The 15,681-nt window shown below is 33.6% G+C and overlaps 1 protein-coding gene across 3 annotated transcripts in view; it reads left to right on the forward strand.

Moving 5' to 3' along the window:
- Window positions 1–5,109: 5,109 nt before the first annotated feature.
- Window positions 5,110–15,681, forward strand: part of LOC118191241 (ATP-dependent DNA helicase Q1-like) — a 58,571-nt gene continuing 47,999 nt past the window's right edge. Inside the window, exons 1-4 of one of the 3 annotated variants that reach the window (XM_035362041.2) lie at window positions 5,110–5,417; window positions 5,488–5,681; window positions 11,437–11,616; window positions 14,730–15,035. In XM_035362041.2, the coding sequence (XP_035217932.1) occupies window positions 11,532–11,616; window positions 14,730–15,035 (391 nt within the window). In that variant the 5' untranslated portion in view covers window positions 5,110–5,417; window positions 5,488–5,681; window positions 11,437–11,531. The remainder of the gene's footprint in view (window positions 5,418–5,487; window positions 5,682–11,436; window positions 11,617–14,729; window positions 15,036–15,681) is intronic. The other 2 variants (XM_035362040.2, XM_035362042.2) reach the window with 2 other exon arrangements.

Genomic DNA, 15,681 nt, shown 5'->3' on the forward strand with positions numbered 1-15,681 from the left:
TAACCACCAGGGTGTCTGGGCGCCATAGCCCTACCCCTCATCGAATAACATGATAAAAGTTTCGAATTATGAGAAATGTAACTGAATGTGCTAAATAATTAAATGAGCAAGAGTTTAAATTCATAATTGCTAATAGTTAAATACATATTTTTTCCTTAAGTACCTAATTACTAATCCATACATAATTAACTATTTTTAAACAACAATTTCACAGAAGAATACATGTACACACAAGAGAAACAAAATACGAAGTGCGACGCCTCAGTGCCACTAGTAAAAACAAAAAGCAATCAGGAGGAAAAAAGAACAATATACAATAAAGAATTTGAGCAACAATTTGCATAACACATATACAAAATTACACATTACTAACATTTAGGATCGCCTTTGGGCGCTTACTGAAATTGGGGTCACTAGTATCATAACAATAGTTAACAACCACAGGATTGTCCAGAAGTTCCTGTTTATCATAAAATGCCCTAGATAGGCGGCAATAAAAATCACAAAGATCCTCTATTCTTAACTCTTTACGAATTTGGCTATTACGAATGTACCAGGGGGCATTACATATCATACGCAATACCCCGTTTTGGGCAGCTTGTAACTGCCTTCTCAAACTTTTGCACGAGTATGCCCAGACGGGGCATGCATAACTAAGAATTGGACGCAACATGGTTTTGTAAATGAGCAACTTATTATCAATAGATAGAACACTGTTTCGAGCAATTAAGGGGAAGAGTGAAGCTTTACTAGCTCGAAACTTCCTGAGAATATGTGTAATGTGTGGATTCCATGTAAGAGATTTACTGAGGATCACCCCAAGATAAGGGACCTGCTTGACCCAGGGAATGTCCACACCATACATTTGCAGGTGAGTCGGGAAATTCTTCTTAGTAGTAAACAGTATGGCATGTGTCTTGTCGACATTCACTTTGACTTTCCATTTGGTCAGCCAAGTCTCTAGCGAGTGGATGTGGTGTTGTAGCTGTTGTATTGCTGAACTAACAAATGCACTTTGCGTAAGGATCGCTGTGTCGTCTGCATACATGGCTAGTGTTGTGTTGTGTGTAGTGGGGATGTCGTTCACGTAAATATTGAATAGGGTAGGGCCCAGAAGGGATCCCTGTGGAACACCAGCCCGTATAGGCCGGTTTGTGGATAATGAACCAGAAACATGAACGACAAAGTGTCTACCGGTTAGGTAGGATTTAATTATGTTTGTGATGTAGCCTGGGAGTCCCAGGTTGTGTAATTTGTATATGAGGGCATCCAGCCATACTCTATCGAAGGCTTTGGCGACATCTAAGAAAAGTCCACCAGTGACACGATGTTGTTGCATCCCACTGCTTATTAACTCAACAACTCTGTAGAGTTGATGCGTTTTCGAGTGCTTACGCCTGAACCCAAACTGATAGGGTATGAGGATCTTCTGCTCATCCAGGAAGATGTTTAGTCTATGTAGAATAACTGCTTCCACGATTTTGCTAATTGAGCTTAGCAAACTGATTGGTCGGTAACTCTCAGGAGCAGTCGCAGGCTTGTTGGGCTTTAGCAGAGGGACAATCTTGGCAGTTTTCCAACAAGTTGGGAAGTATTGCCATCGTAGTATGATATTCACTAACTTGGTGAAGTAGAGTATTATCTTGACAGGGAAGTGCTTGATCATCTCATTTGTGACACCGTCTACTCCAGGGCTCTTCCTTTTCGCAATTCGCATGATATAGAGACAGACCTCCGATGACATGGCTGAGATAATGTTGTCTGTGCATGGCTGTGTTGTAAAATTGGAGTGGAAGTCAGCAATAAGCTGTTCAGTGTCTGAGTCTGAAATGTTGTTAATGCAGAACTGAGATTCCAGATGCTGAGCTAAAAGTTCTGCTTTCTCAGTTCCGGTGTAATGGATCCGTTGAGGGCCGTGAAGGGGCGAAATGGCGTTATAGCATTTTTTGTACCTCTTCACTGCTTTCCATAAGGAGTTATCCTCTGCAGAAAGAGATCTGAAGTAGTTAGTCCAGCGATCTTGTGAGAGTTTATTTGTGAGAAACTTGACCGCTTCGCACAGGCGATTGAAGTTCCTTTTATCATCACGGTGTCTGGTGCGTTGATACGCTCGTCTTGCAGCATTTCTCTCTTTAATCAATAATCTGAGCTCTTGAGGCTTGTGTTTCATACCAGGTTTAACTTCAACTTGTGCTTTCGCATAAGCATTTTGTATATTTTCAGTGAGGTCCTTGACCAAACTATCAATTTCACTCCCCTTGTGTATCGTGGGTAAAGTGTACTGGGTGTTGGAGAGGGCTTTGGCAAAGACCTGCCAGTCTGTACGAAAGGCCCTGGTGTCTGATGTAGTATATCTGCTGAGGTCCAGAATAATCCTAACAGGATTGTGATCACTTGAAAGTTCGTCCAGTACGGAAATATCCAGTGGAGAACTGGTGTTCCGCAACAAGAAAAAATCAATAATTGCGGTGGACCCAGCAGCATACCGTGTTGGGGTACTTGGAACTGCCAATTTAAACCGTGTCGACGCGGCCAAGGAATAAATCAGTCTGCCTGTTGCATTAGAAGTGCAGCAGTTCCATGCGCGGTGTCTTGCGTTCAAGTCTCCACCAATAATAACATGTGTACCAAGTGTGAGTAGAATTTCAAGGTCTGTCTGAACGACAGCCACAGGTCTCATGGGAGGAATGTAGGTGGAGACAAAAATGTATGGAGTGTTAGTGTCTGTTGTGATGCAGATAGCTGTGGCCTCTACGGCTGAGAGCTGTGGAATGTTCACGTGATAATGGGGAATGCAGCGTTTGACAAGAAGTGCAGTGCCACCTCCACGTGGGCGAGGAGCGGTAGTACTTCTGTGCGACTTGTAGGTATAGTAATTTGCCACACACAATGGTATTTTAGGGTCAAGCTTGTGTTCTTGTAGGAAAAAGGGAAAAAGGGAAAGTCGGGACTGTGCTCACTTGCAAAATCCCGCAATTCATTAATCTTACGGAACAAACCATTTGCGTTCCAAGTAATAATACTTACGTACCTATTGTTTACACTATACATAATTATTCAACATTGGAAAACACACTGTCAAAAACATTAAATAATATAAACAACTTATCGATTGAATGCTCCGCAGCCCGCAGTTCAGGCATGGCTGCCGAGATTTTTTGAAAAACATTCATAACTGTGGTGCCTTTAAAAACATCACACACCTCTTTGATTATTTTGAGAAAGTCCATAAACATACCCGAACCAACAGTAGCACTAGCAGCATTACCACTGCTGAGAGTCTGTTTATGCATATCAACATTAAAATTATTAACAGTATTTACAGATCTTTGAACGTCACCCTTGGCTACACTAGCATAACTGCGCCCGGAGGCAACAGCAGAATAACTCAAATTTGCATTAGAAGTACTAGGCATTTTAACACCATTATTTACATTTTCTGAGTTTGCACTCTTATTCACAGTTTTATTTCCGACTATGCGTCGGGGGAATTTCGGACATCCGCGATAATTGGCGGTGTGTCCTTCTTGCAGACAATTACAACAAATAGGAGAGTCTAATTTTTTAACATTACATTTATCAGTACGATGTGCACCTGCACATTTCACACATCTTGGTTGTAGTTTGCAATTTTCACTACTGTGATGGAAGTGTTGGCAGTTGTGACACTGCACAACATTTCCACGCACTTTATAAGGATGTATTTCAACAAAGAAACATAGCAGTTTTTTAACATCATAAATAGATTGCACCCCTGGTACATTCTCTAAATGAACCTGAAACAAAGGCATAGGAGCCTTAGATTTGGTTCTGTGCATTTGGGTAACTTTTCGAGGTTTATACTTTAAATTAACCAGCTCCTCAAAAATGTCATCTGAGGGGCAATCGATAGGTAAACCTCTTATAACTATTTTGATCGGCCTATCCATCTTTCTGGTAATTAAATAATGATCTACACTTTTTTCATCCAAATATTTTGTTATCTGACGGTGATCATTTTCCGTTTTCGGAAAAACTTTTAAAAACTCACCAGTAACTTTAGCTGCAAAGTCTAAATTAGTTTCAGCCCTCAGTTTTTTAGAGAAATCCGAAAATTTAATTGGAGGCTTCACCATTATCGGTTTCACCTTCGGTTGTTGCATTTCAATAACCTCATTCTCTTCACTAACTTCCATATCATTATTAGTGGCAGTATTATCTGCATTAGCATTTTCACCTAGCTTATCAAATTTATTGCTAACATTAATTTCTGCATTAGCTTTGACTAATTTAGCAGGCCGAGCCGTATTACGCGGCTGTGTAAAGCCTTCTGAATCCTGAATTTCGCTCACGCATCTTTTTCCTTTTTTCGAAGGCCGTTTAAGCAAAATTTTTGTTTTTTCTCCGCTAGGAATTTCTGCAATTGCACCAGATTTATCACTAACATTTTTTACACTTGATATAGTATCATTACAGTTAACAGAATTAACAGTAGATATAACCTGCATCTTAGGGACATGCTTAACAACATTCACCTTATCACAAGATAAATTTACAATACTAGGATTTTGGGCACTAAAAACGTCGCACTTACCCTGAAATAACAAAGCCAGTCTTTTGGCTATTCCACTCCTTTTTTGGTGTATATGCAGACGTTTTTGCTTATCCTCCTCACTGGATAATGTATTGAGATCATCTTCCGTTAACTGCTCATTTACATGAACTGCAACATTCAGAAGCAGAACTTGCTGAAGCGCGAGTTGATAATCCTCCGCATCGTAACAATCCTTGTTTAATAGCTGACTCCAACCTTTTCCTAACACCTTGTCTGCAAACGCGCATATCTCCTCGGGTAAACCAGAGAGATTTTCTTTACTAACGTTCACAATCTCGGGCGGAGGAAGCGGCGGGTAATCCTTCGGATCCATTACTGACACTAGCACGTGTTAGGCTTAACACCCACAACGCACACCATAGCACAAAACACGGTCAAAAATGTATTAATCCACAATAATTAAGACCAGAATTACAGTAGAAACACACTGAATAACACAAAACGCTAATCGGATCCAGAATAATCCACTCTTCATAAGAAAAAAAACAAGCTACATTCGCTCACAGGCTCGCAGCAATTTTCCCCTTCTCTTCTTTATTCGTGTATTGCGAACTATGTGTTTTAGCAAGGCCAACTAGATATCTATCGATAGTTGGCTTTGGCTTCAAGCATTCATATTCAATATTTAATATTCGATATTGTAGTATGGCAACCATCTCATATTAAGACATTGTCTAGTATTTACAAACTTACCGGTGAGGAAGTACATAATGATGTGGATCAGTTTCGGCTACAAATTTAATTGCAAGAAAGGACTTTCGTAATAAATAGAAAACTTATGCTATTTTTTATTTTAGCATTCACAAAATGGCTGATGAAAAAGGTTAGCGAGAATCAATAATTATTTCATTTTGTGAATTTCACGTTTTGTTTATAAATACATATTTTTAAAGAATTAAAATGTTCTAATTTTCAGAACTGAGAAGTGAATTACAAAATATTGATAAAGATATATCGCAGATTGACCGGGCTATCGAAAAATTATCTGCAAGAAAGGAAAAACTGATTTCAAGGAAAAAAATAATTCGACAGCGTCTGCAAGAGCATGCTTCCGAAAAACTTGCGAGTCAAGACTGGGAAAGAACAGGTATGACTTTTATTTTGTATAAAAATTATTGTTTGGTTATTATTGGGAGTATATCATGCGATGCTAACGAGTGATCTATTTGGTGTATTTTATTACATATTCATATTCTCTGAGTCTGATAGTTCCGTGGAATTTTTATGAAATTATCAAAATTTCCCTCATAAATGAAAGAATTTGTATCATTCGAATATAGAAAAATTTCAGAGTGAATAGTGATACATTACCATTATTAAGAGTAAAAGCAGCTGTCAGCAAAAGAAATATTTTGCTCAATTAATAATGACTGCCACAGTAAAAAGATAATACCATGATTAGCCAAAGTACATTTTCTTTATTATTTTTGATGATTTTGGGGCTAATCTTTAGAATATGGTAACAGGTAGTTTGGCGACATTTTGGTAAGGCGATAAAGGTTACTAGCTAGGACTTTAGCAATAATCTGAGAAGTACACAGTTCGAATCACAGATTATTTTGTCTCAGAGAAATGAGAGATCATGAGACATGTAATGTGACATTTTCCGGAAAATTTCGATTGTGATTTTAAGCACTTAGAAACAATATCGCTGCTAAAGTGCAGAATCGCCCACTTATTTGTTTGGTGCTTTTTACAAGAGTAAGAACTGGATTTTTGTCAATTTTCTTTGACCTTTTTAAGTGAAAATAGGTCGATGTGTGTATAGATAAAGTCAAGAGCGTGTGCAATGCCATTTTTGTGCAATTCTGGGATGCTTTTTTAAGTGAAAATAGGTCAACATGTACTTGGATACCGCGTATGTGCAATTCGTAAAAACACGGCAAGCAGTTTGCGATTCTGAACTTTTTTCCAATTTCGCACCTAATCTTCATCATGATTAAACATTTTTGTTCCATTAAAGTTCTAGTATAAGCGTAATTCAGCTAGCAGATTGTTGGAAAAAATGTCGAGTTAAAAAAAAAAAAAAAAAAAAAAACATGCCTTTACTTCATGAAAACAAAATGGTGGTTTACGTACATGCAAAAACCACATTTTAAACACACAATTTAAGCTAAAAATCCGAAACAGAAACAAAAAATTTAGATAGCAAAAACGTAAAGTTTCTAACCAAAAATATTTGACAAGACTTCATGTACACAGCGATATGTTTTAACTTAAAAAAACATCACAGAACTGCACAATGTATGCAGCGAAGGAATCTATGAACTACGCACACCCAGCTTAAATAAATTAACATAACAATAAATTTCAAAGAATACCATGTACACAGCGTTCTATTTAAACTTAAAAAAACATCTACGAATTGCACAATCTAGGCAGCGAAGGAATCAAAGAACTATGCACACCTTGCTTTAATAATTAACATAACAACAATAAATTTCAAAGAATACCATGTAAACAGCATTCTGTTTAAACTTTAAAAAACATCTGTGAACTGCACAATCTAGGCAAAATGCACTAAAATTTCAAACAATTCAAAAAAGCAACAATAACGACAGAAATTCATACTAGAAAAACAATAAACATAACATTCTACGAAATAAGAACAAGAATAAAATGCACTTACCATGAATGAATGCTTGGTTGATCTTTACAATATGTTAACTGGATCTTTACAATATGGTAACTAGGCGACATTTTGGAGGCGATAAAGGTTACTACCTGGGACTTTGGTAATAATGTGAGCAGTACTCAGTTCCGATTACGCATTATTTTGCGTGAGGGAAATGAGAGATCATGGGATATGTCATGTGATATTAATGGACGAATTACGGTTCTTTAATCAGAAAAGGGGGGAAATCGGGAAAAAATGTGGAAATTTTGTATTTAGCTTTATTCTGTGTTGTGTGAAACAGTGTTGTTTAATTTTTGGATCCCATGGCCCTAACTAAAGTGAATTTGAAATGGGTATTTAGGCATTGTGATAAAGAGAAGTTTGCTTTTTATTTAGCGGAGGAAGTATGGAGGAAAAATTCGTAAAAAAAATCTTTCAATAATTTTATTGAATAAATTAGAAAAGTGTATCCGCCAGGTAATCAAGATTCTGAAGAAGATTAGGTAAGTTAGTATTTTTAATTATTTGAGGATATTATTTTTATGCATTGTTCTAAATGTAAGGTGGAAAGGAATTTGGTATTATTGGGAAAATTGTTATTAGCAATGATTTAGTTTAAAGTAATTAGGATTGTAAGGTAATTTTTATTAATTTAATGTATGTGCTCATTTGGGATGTTTTGTTAAGTAAAAATAAGTCGACGTGTACATGGTTTAGTGATATTTTAATTAAATGATAGTTATTTTGTGAATTTTATGTTTGTAGGAATTTGGTATACGTTTAAGTTGAAATAAACGTGCATGGAAATAATTTAAATATTTGATACTAAGTATTTGTAATGCTTGCGGTATGAATTCGTTGGTGACGTGTATAATGTAATAGATGGTTTAGAGGTAAAAGTTTTTGGATATTTTATTTATTTTATATGTGGAAATGTTCATATTTGTAAAGGGTAAATACTTTTTCGCGATCAGGTAATTTCATATATGTTCTTTTTACCGGGTTTAAAGATTGAGAAAATTGTCATGTATTTTCGTGAAATTTTTCTAATTTATGAGAAAAAAGCAGTGTACATGGATATAGTGAAGAGTGTGCACAATGCCATTTTTGTGCAATTCTGGGATGTTTTTTTAAGTAAAAATAAGTCGACGTGTACATGGTTTAGTGATATTTTAATTAAATGATAGTTATTTTGTGAATTTTATGTTTGTAGGAATTTGGTATATGTTTAAGTTGAAATAAACGTGCATGGAAATAATTTAAATATTTGATACTAAGTATTTGTAATGCTTGCGGTATGAATTCGTTGGTGACGTGTATAATGTAATAGATGATTTAGAGGTAAAAGTTTTTGGATATTTTATTTATTTTATATGTGGAAATGTTCATATTTGTAAAGGGTAAATACTTTTTCGCGATCAGGTAATTTCATATATGTTCTTTTTACCGGGTTTAAAGATTGAGAAAACTGTCATGTATTTTCGTGAAATTTTTCTAATTTATGAGAAAAAAGCAGTGTACATGGATATAGTGAAGAGTGTGCGCAATGCCATTTATGTGCAATTCTGGGATGTTTTTTTAAGTAAAAATAAGTCGGCGTGTACATGGTTTATGTGTATGTGTTATTTTGAAAAACGCGTAAGGAGTATGGTATTGTGCACTTTTTCCCAATTTTGCAGTGAACATTTGTCATGATTAAGCAGTTTTGTTTGATAAAATTTCTAGCATAAGTGTAATTCGGCTAGTAGATTGTTGGAAGAAGTGTTCAGTAGATAAAAAGAAAAGAAACATGTCTTTACTTCGTGAAGACAAAATGGCGGCGGGGAAAAAAAAATAGAGGGTTGCTGTAGAAGAGTTGGTTGCCAAATTTTCGCCAAAAAATCGCCAAGTTACCATAATGTAAAGAGCAACCAAATGCTTCTTCAAGCAGCAGAAATACCAATTTCAAACATCACCAAAACAATTTCACTACAAATTTGTTAAAAGCATCTCCCGTTTCAGAACAATGATGGAAAAATGTATAAACCACCAAATAAGACACAAAATCACATTTCCGATTATAAGTAAGCAATGTAGCTTTGACATGCTCCCATGTAATTTATATCATATTTATATGACAGCCAGACTTACTATCCACAAAATTGATACTATCTTTCACAAATAAATGTTCAAGTATTTCAGAGAAGAAGGTATTTCTTCTTTGAAATACTTGTGGAATTTTCAGCCACCCGAAAAAATAGTTGTACCAGGTACACGACTAAAATTTGCCAACACGTCATAAATCACTTAATTACCACACACCACATAAGCCAGCTAGCAAATCTAAGTTTCCACATAAAAAGGATTGCCATAGAAACTAAGATTGTTCCATTACTAAGTTCCAAAAGTAACATTGTTCACTTAAATCAGGCTTATCTGTAGCACAGGAATAAAGAGCAAAAAAATAGTGTGAAAAACCTGGATTTGTTTATTCCCTTCCCTTTTCAAAAATTTACGTGTGCTATTTTAGATGCATTATTTTATTTTCCAGTGTATACAAGTACATTATTGAGTAATAATCAAGTACTGAAAATTAAATATGGACCAACTTTTTTCCTCTAAAGACATTTGCTTACATTGTTTTTAAATATTTAATTTTCATTGCATATTGGCAGTAATTGATGTTAAACCAAAATATCAGTAAGCTCTTGTTCTCCTTCTTTCATTTTTTTTTTCCTTTTAGTCCAAAGGGGCAGTTTGCCCTGAAAGCCTAATAATTTCGTTTTGGCATTTTGTGTTGATTCGCAATAAACGTTGTTTCACTTTTCGAATTGTTGCCACCAAATATTCTCGCATTGTAATAAAACAACGGTACCTAGAGCCATCAAAATTTGAATAATGTAATCTTCCATGGAATATGGTCATGTAAAAGCCCTAATTGGAATTTGAAATTTGTTTTATTATCAATATCATATTTTGGAACACTTTAACGAATTTTTGATTGACAAACTAAATGATTTCAAAGCAAGCAATAGCAATGGAAAAAAAAAAAAAAAAAAAGCATTTTAATCTCCAGTGCATGAGACTCTGTATTGGAAATTCTAAAGATATGCTCATTTAAAAATTATTTTACAATACTGCTGTTGAACTGAATGTTATGGTTTGAGTATGTAGAACATGATATTTAATAAATAAAGGTAACGCACAAAATGTTAAAAAAATGCCCCTTTGGACATATTTTAAAATCTGAAACCTTTCAGATTTTTGTGTTTTTCTTTTTCCTTTATTGACGATTTCCATGGCAAAGCATATATTAGTCATTTAGTAACAGTCATAAATATGATCTTAACATACTTTTGCAATTTATTTGAGCAACAAAATTTGTAGAATTTTTCTTCAAGAATAGCGAAGAAAGAAACTTCTTGATAACATCACAATATGTAGAATAGACTAAATGGATTAATGTGATGAAGACTGAAGAGTTTCAATGTGCGTTATTTAAGCCATGTCCAGCTAATGATTTTAAATTGTAGCCTTTTTTAGATTTTAACTTTGAGTTCTAAAAAAGGAGAAACCCTAGCAACTGCATGAATATAGCCAATGGATCTATGTAATTCTTTGCAAGCTTTCAAGGAAACAAATACAATTGGCTTGCTATATGGACGTTTTTGCTCCTCATATGTAATTTAACACGAGACAGTATCTTTTCTTGAATTTTGTGAATCATAGATGGGTATTGACTTGATTCATGGAACAAGATCCTTCCATTAAAAGATCTTTCGTTACAAGATCATTCTGAGTGTATATTTCCTAAACCAGTTGATTCTTGAATTTCTTTAATAAATTACTTAATTTCCTATCAGTAAAAGCCCTTTTTTACTTTACATTAATTTCATAATTTGATTAGTTTTTTAATTGTGGACTTTATTCTCATCCTACTAATAATTCTCCTAATGTGAAAAGTAATTAATTTAATTGGAATTTTAGTTCATCTATTATCAAGTACTTCCTCCTTTTCCCTAATGTGTGTGCTATATGCATATGAAAGCTATTTTAGATACAATATCAGATTTGAATAATTTGATAATGCATTTTTAACATTTTGTTCAAAATGTAATATAGATATACAATTCTAAATATGTATCATCTTAAATAGTTAAATTATTTAATGTTTTTATAGTGTACATAATTTTTGTGCATGCACATGAATAAAAAATCAAATATTTTTTGCTGGATTTATTTCCAGATCATTCCTGGTCAAAGAAAGTAAATGAAGTGCTAAAGTCAGTGTTTAAATTGGAAAAATTCAGACCGTATCAGTTGTCAACTGTAAATGCCGTCATGTCTCGACAGAATTGCATTTTATTAATGCCTACTGGAGGAGGAAAGAGTTTGTGTTATCAGTTACCTGCCATGGTACTTGATGGTAATCTTGATACTTAGTCTTTTTATTTGCATATTTTAAATTTTATAAAAAATATTTGTATCTCACATGCAGGTGTAAGATGCCACTTAATGTGATTGCAGTTAATGTTATCATTTGAATATTGTAATCAGATTTTCTGCCCATTTGTGTACAAATAAATTGATAATTCTTTGTTTGCTGTAATCAGAATTGATTTTTATTTATTAAAGTCATGAGACCAAATAGTGTTTAATTCAATTTCTTTTTAAATCAGAATAAAGTTTATCATTTAAATCAAGTATGTGACAAATTTAATCACTTGTACTCTTTCTTTATAGTTCTGAATAATAGAGATATTTAAAAGATTTATATAAAATCAATCTATTAAAATTAGAATGAATTCAGACTGTATCAGTTGTCAACTGTAAATGCTGTCATATCTAGACAGAATTGCATTTTATTGATGCCTACTAGAGGAGGAAAGAGTTTGTATTATCAGTTACCTAATAAGGTACTTTATGGTAATCTTGATACTTTTTATTTGCATGTTTTAAATTGTATAACTCTGAAATCTAGGAATAAATCTGAAATAAAAATGTTTTTCTGGCAGACAGCTGCACAGCATATAATGAACGTCCTCCTTAAAATACAGTGATGCTGTTTTTCTTCCTGCAAGTATTATATCCATAATTCAACCTTGAGATGAAAGGATGTTATGTTTCTGATGCAAGTTCAGAAATCATTCTAATGTGTAAGATATGGATGCAAGTATAAATGAATCAAAAAAAGTTACCTTTTTGATAAGTTGCATATGTTGAATGTATCTGGAGCTGCATTTTAGACAGTAAAAAATTCTTTTTAAGATGCCAGTCTCTTGAATAAAATAGAGAAAAATGAAGAATAAAATGCAACAAGAGGGAAATTAACTGAAAGGAATTTGAATTATAAATGATAGTGTTGCACTAACAACACAGATTGTAAAGAAAAAGATCTGCATAAACGTATCCAAGCACAACTGAAGAAAAACTTTCTAATAAAATGATAAATATATATGGAATAAAAGTGGTTAAAATAATAAAAGCAGTTGAGGTCATATTCATGAGGAGTTTTCATAAAATCATATCTGTAACTGCTGAGATGAGAGATGACATGTCAGCAATATTGCAATTAGTAATATGGCATTATGATAGTAAAAATCTAGAAAGGCAATGAAGGTAAATATTTTAAAAACAAACATTTCAATAACAATTGAATACAAATTATTTATTATTTCATTTCTAATTTATATTGTGTTTTTAATATACAGTCAAAAGTCGTTAATTAAGACCCCCATAATCCGGAATGATCTATAATCCGAACCTCAAAGCTACAAACTTTCTGCGCATGCGTCAAGCAAATATGCGTGTGCGCATGCGCATAATACGTTTACGCATGCATGTTTAATGTATAACGGATGGTATAAGCTAAAAATTATCTAATTCAGTTAATGTTGCAAATTGCATTGTTCCTTAATCTTCGAATTGGATCCTGCGTATTATTTTTTGCTGACTGTTAGAGCAATTTTATAAAAGTAAGCTTGAACTTTTGATTATGTCAAATAGAATTTCCAATATATATATACTAATATGTAAAGGATCTGCAAAGCGAAAGTATGTTTTGAAGTTCATTAAACAAAAAGTGGAATTGCTGCAAAAAATGGATAAAGGCATATCCTTCGTTTCTCTAACCATTCCAAAATCTGTTTATCAATTTCACACTGCTCTGTGGCTCGCAATGAATTGGAAGTTGATCTGTCAGCACTATCCTTATCTTCAGGGCAGATGTTTTTATTTTATTTGGCTTATAATTCCTTACTAAATGTAGTATTTCATCTCGATGTACTCCGTCTTTGATATGATTTAAATCAAATTCTTCGTCATTATAATTTGCTTCCGACAGTGAAGAAAGTGACACAGAGTTTATTGAAAACGAAAAAATTTCGCGTGACAAATTAGTCGGTATACTCTACACAGCAATTATAGGACTTGAACAGCGGAACTTTGTAACTGAAGTAATTATGTCTGTTTATAGAATTAAAGAGAAAGTATTATCACATAAAACGAAGCAACTTAAACAACTTACATTGAAAGAAATGTTTAATAAAGTAAACAAATAAATATTAAGCTTTTTTTTTTTTTTTTTGTAAATTTTGATACCCTTTAGATCATAATCGATCTTTATTTCATAAATTACGATTTCATATTTTAAATTTTATAATTTCTGCATGCCATCTTACCAGACTTAAACTGATGATCTATAATCCGGAAAAATCGATAATCCGGAATCGCCAAAGTCCCGATGAGTCCGGATTAACGACTTTTGACTGTATAATCACTAGATTATTAGTTTCATTCATATATTTGGTGGTATTTTTCTTAACATTTAATGTAATTAATGACATTCAATTAATTTTATCAAAATAGGTGTAGACAAATGTAATTACAATCAAGCAGTGCCTGCTGTCGTATGATTTTCTATTTAAAAATATTTCCTTGCATTCATTAATGTATGTATGTAATACAGGGTGGTTATAATTAAAGTGACCCTATTCAGACCCCCCCTAGAACCTGTTCTACTTATTGAATTTCGATGAAATATGGTATATATGTTATAATGACCATGGGGAAACGATTTACGCAATAAAAAAATTTCATAATCATCTTCTTCAAACCGTTCTTTGGCATCGGTCCTTTTTGCAATCCCTTTCAACAGCAATATTCAGGCAATGCAATTAATCTATTGCCGCCATTTTGATAAAGTAATTTTACCAGTAAAGCTTGATCTTTCTTCTGTAAGGGAATGAGTAACAATGACAAAGGCACACAGAATGATTTTCTGACTCTGACTGCAAGTCTTTTTATAGGTTTGACTAATTTGCATGAGGAATTTTTGAAAATTACCATCTGGTGGTTAAAATTTGAACTACTTTTATATTGCTGAAATCTTTTCCCTTTAGTCCATATAACATATATGCAAAGTTTCATCAAAATCCGATAAGCAGAACAGGTTCTACAGGGATCTGAATAGAGTCACTTTAATTATAACCACCCTGTATATATATCCTGTATGTATCCTGTATGTATCTCCTTTTTTAGGTATTACTTTAGTAGTTTCTCCTTTGGTATCATTAATGGAAGACCAAATTATGGCATTGGAAGCATTAAATGTTCCTGCAACTCTTTTGAATGCCAGTAGTACTAGAGAACATGTTAATTATGTTTCCAAACAAATGACAGAGAAAAAACCGGCTATAAAACTCCTATATGTCACTCCTGAGAAGCTGGCGAAGAGTAAACGTTTTATGGCAAAGCTCGAGAAGATGTACAAAATAGGATTATTTTCATTGCTTGCCATTGATGAAGTTCATTGCTGTTCACAGTGGGGACATGATTTTAGAACAGGTAATGGATTTGTGTACTGAAAAATAAAATATTATATTTGAAAACAATATTATATATTCATAATAGTCATGAAAATGCACACTGAAGTGTAACCATATATGTATATAAATAAATACGGGTAGATCATATAAAAATAAACCTATATAAAGTGCTTAGTTTGTTATATATGCTGTGCTGCATTAGTGAAAAATTATAATCATTAGCCCAAAGGAGCATTAACCTGGAAGGGCTATTAGTCTCCAAACGGCATTTTGTGTTGGTTCACTATAAACGGCATATCACTTTTTAAATTGTTGGCCACCCAATATTATTGGCCTGTATTATATTTTAAGAAATTAAATGATGAATGTATGTATGCTTCTCGCATTATGAAAAAACAATAGTACCTAAAGCCATCAAATTTTGAATAACATAATCCTCCACCCATACATAAGCACCTGGAAGCTTTATTAACAGACTTGATGATTTCAAAGCGACCAATGGCAACACTGTATGAAAAAAAAATTATCTCCAGTGCAGGAAACTGTTTATCGGAAATTCTAAAGATATACTGCTTTAAATGTTTTGTGGTATTGATGTTGAATTGAATCTTATGTAGTTTAAATGCAATGAACAAGATATTTAGTAAATGAAGGTAACATACAAG

This window comes from Stegodyphus dumicola, chromosome 2 (genome assembly GCF_044657685.1).
Source record: "Stegodyphus dumicola isolate Sdum_Otavi_A_Nest chromosome 2, ASM4465768v1".
Lineage (NCBI taxonomy): Eukaryota > Metazoa > Arthropoda > Arachnida > Araneae > Eresidae > Stegodyphus > Stegodyphus dumicola.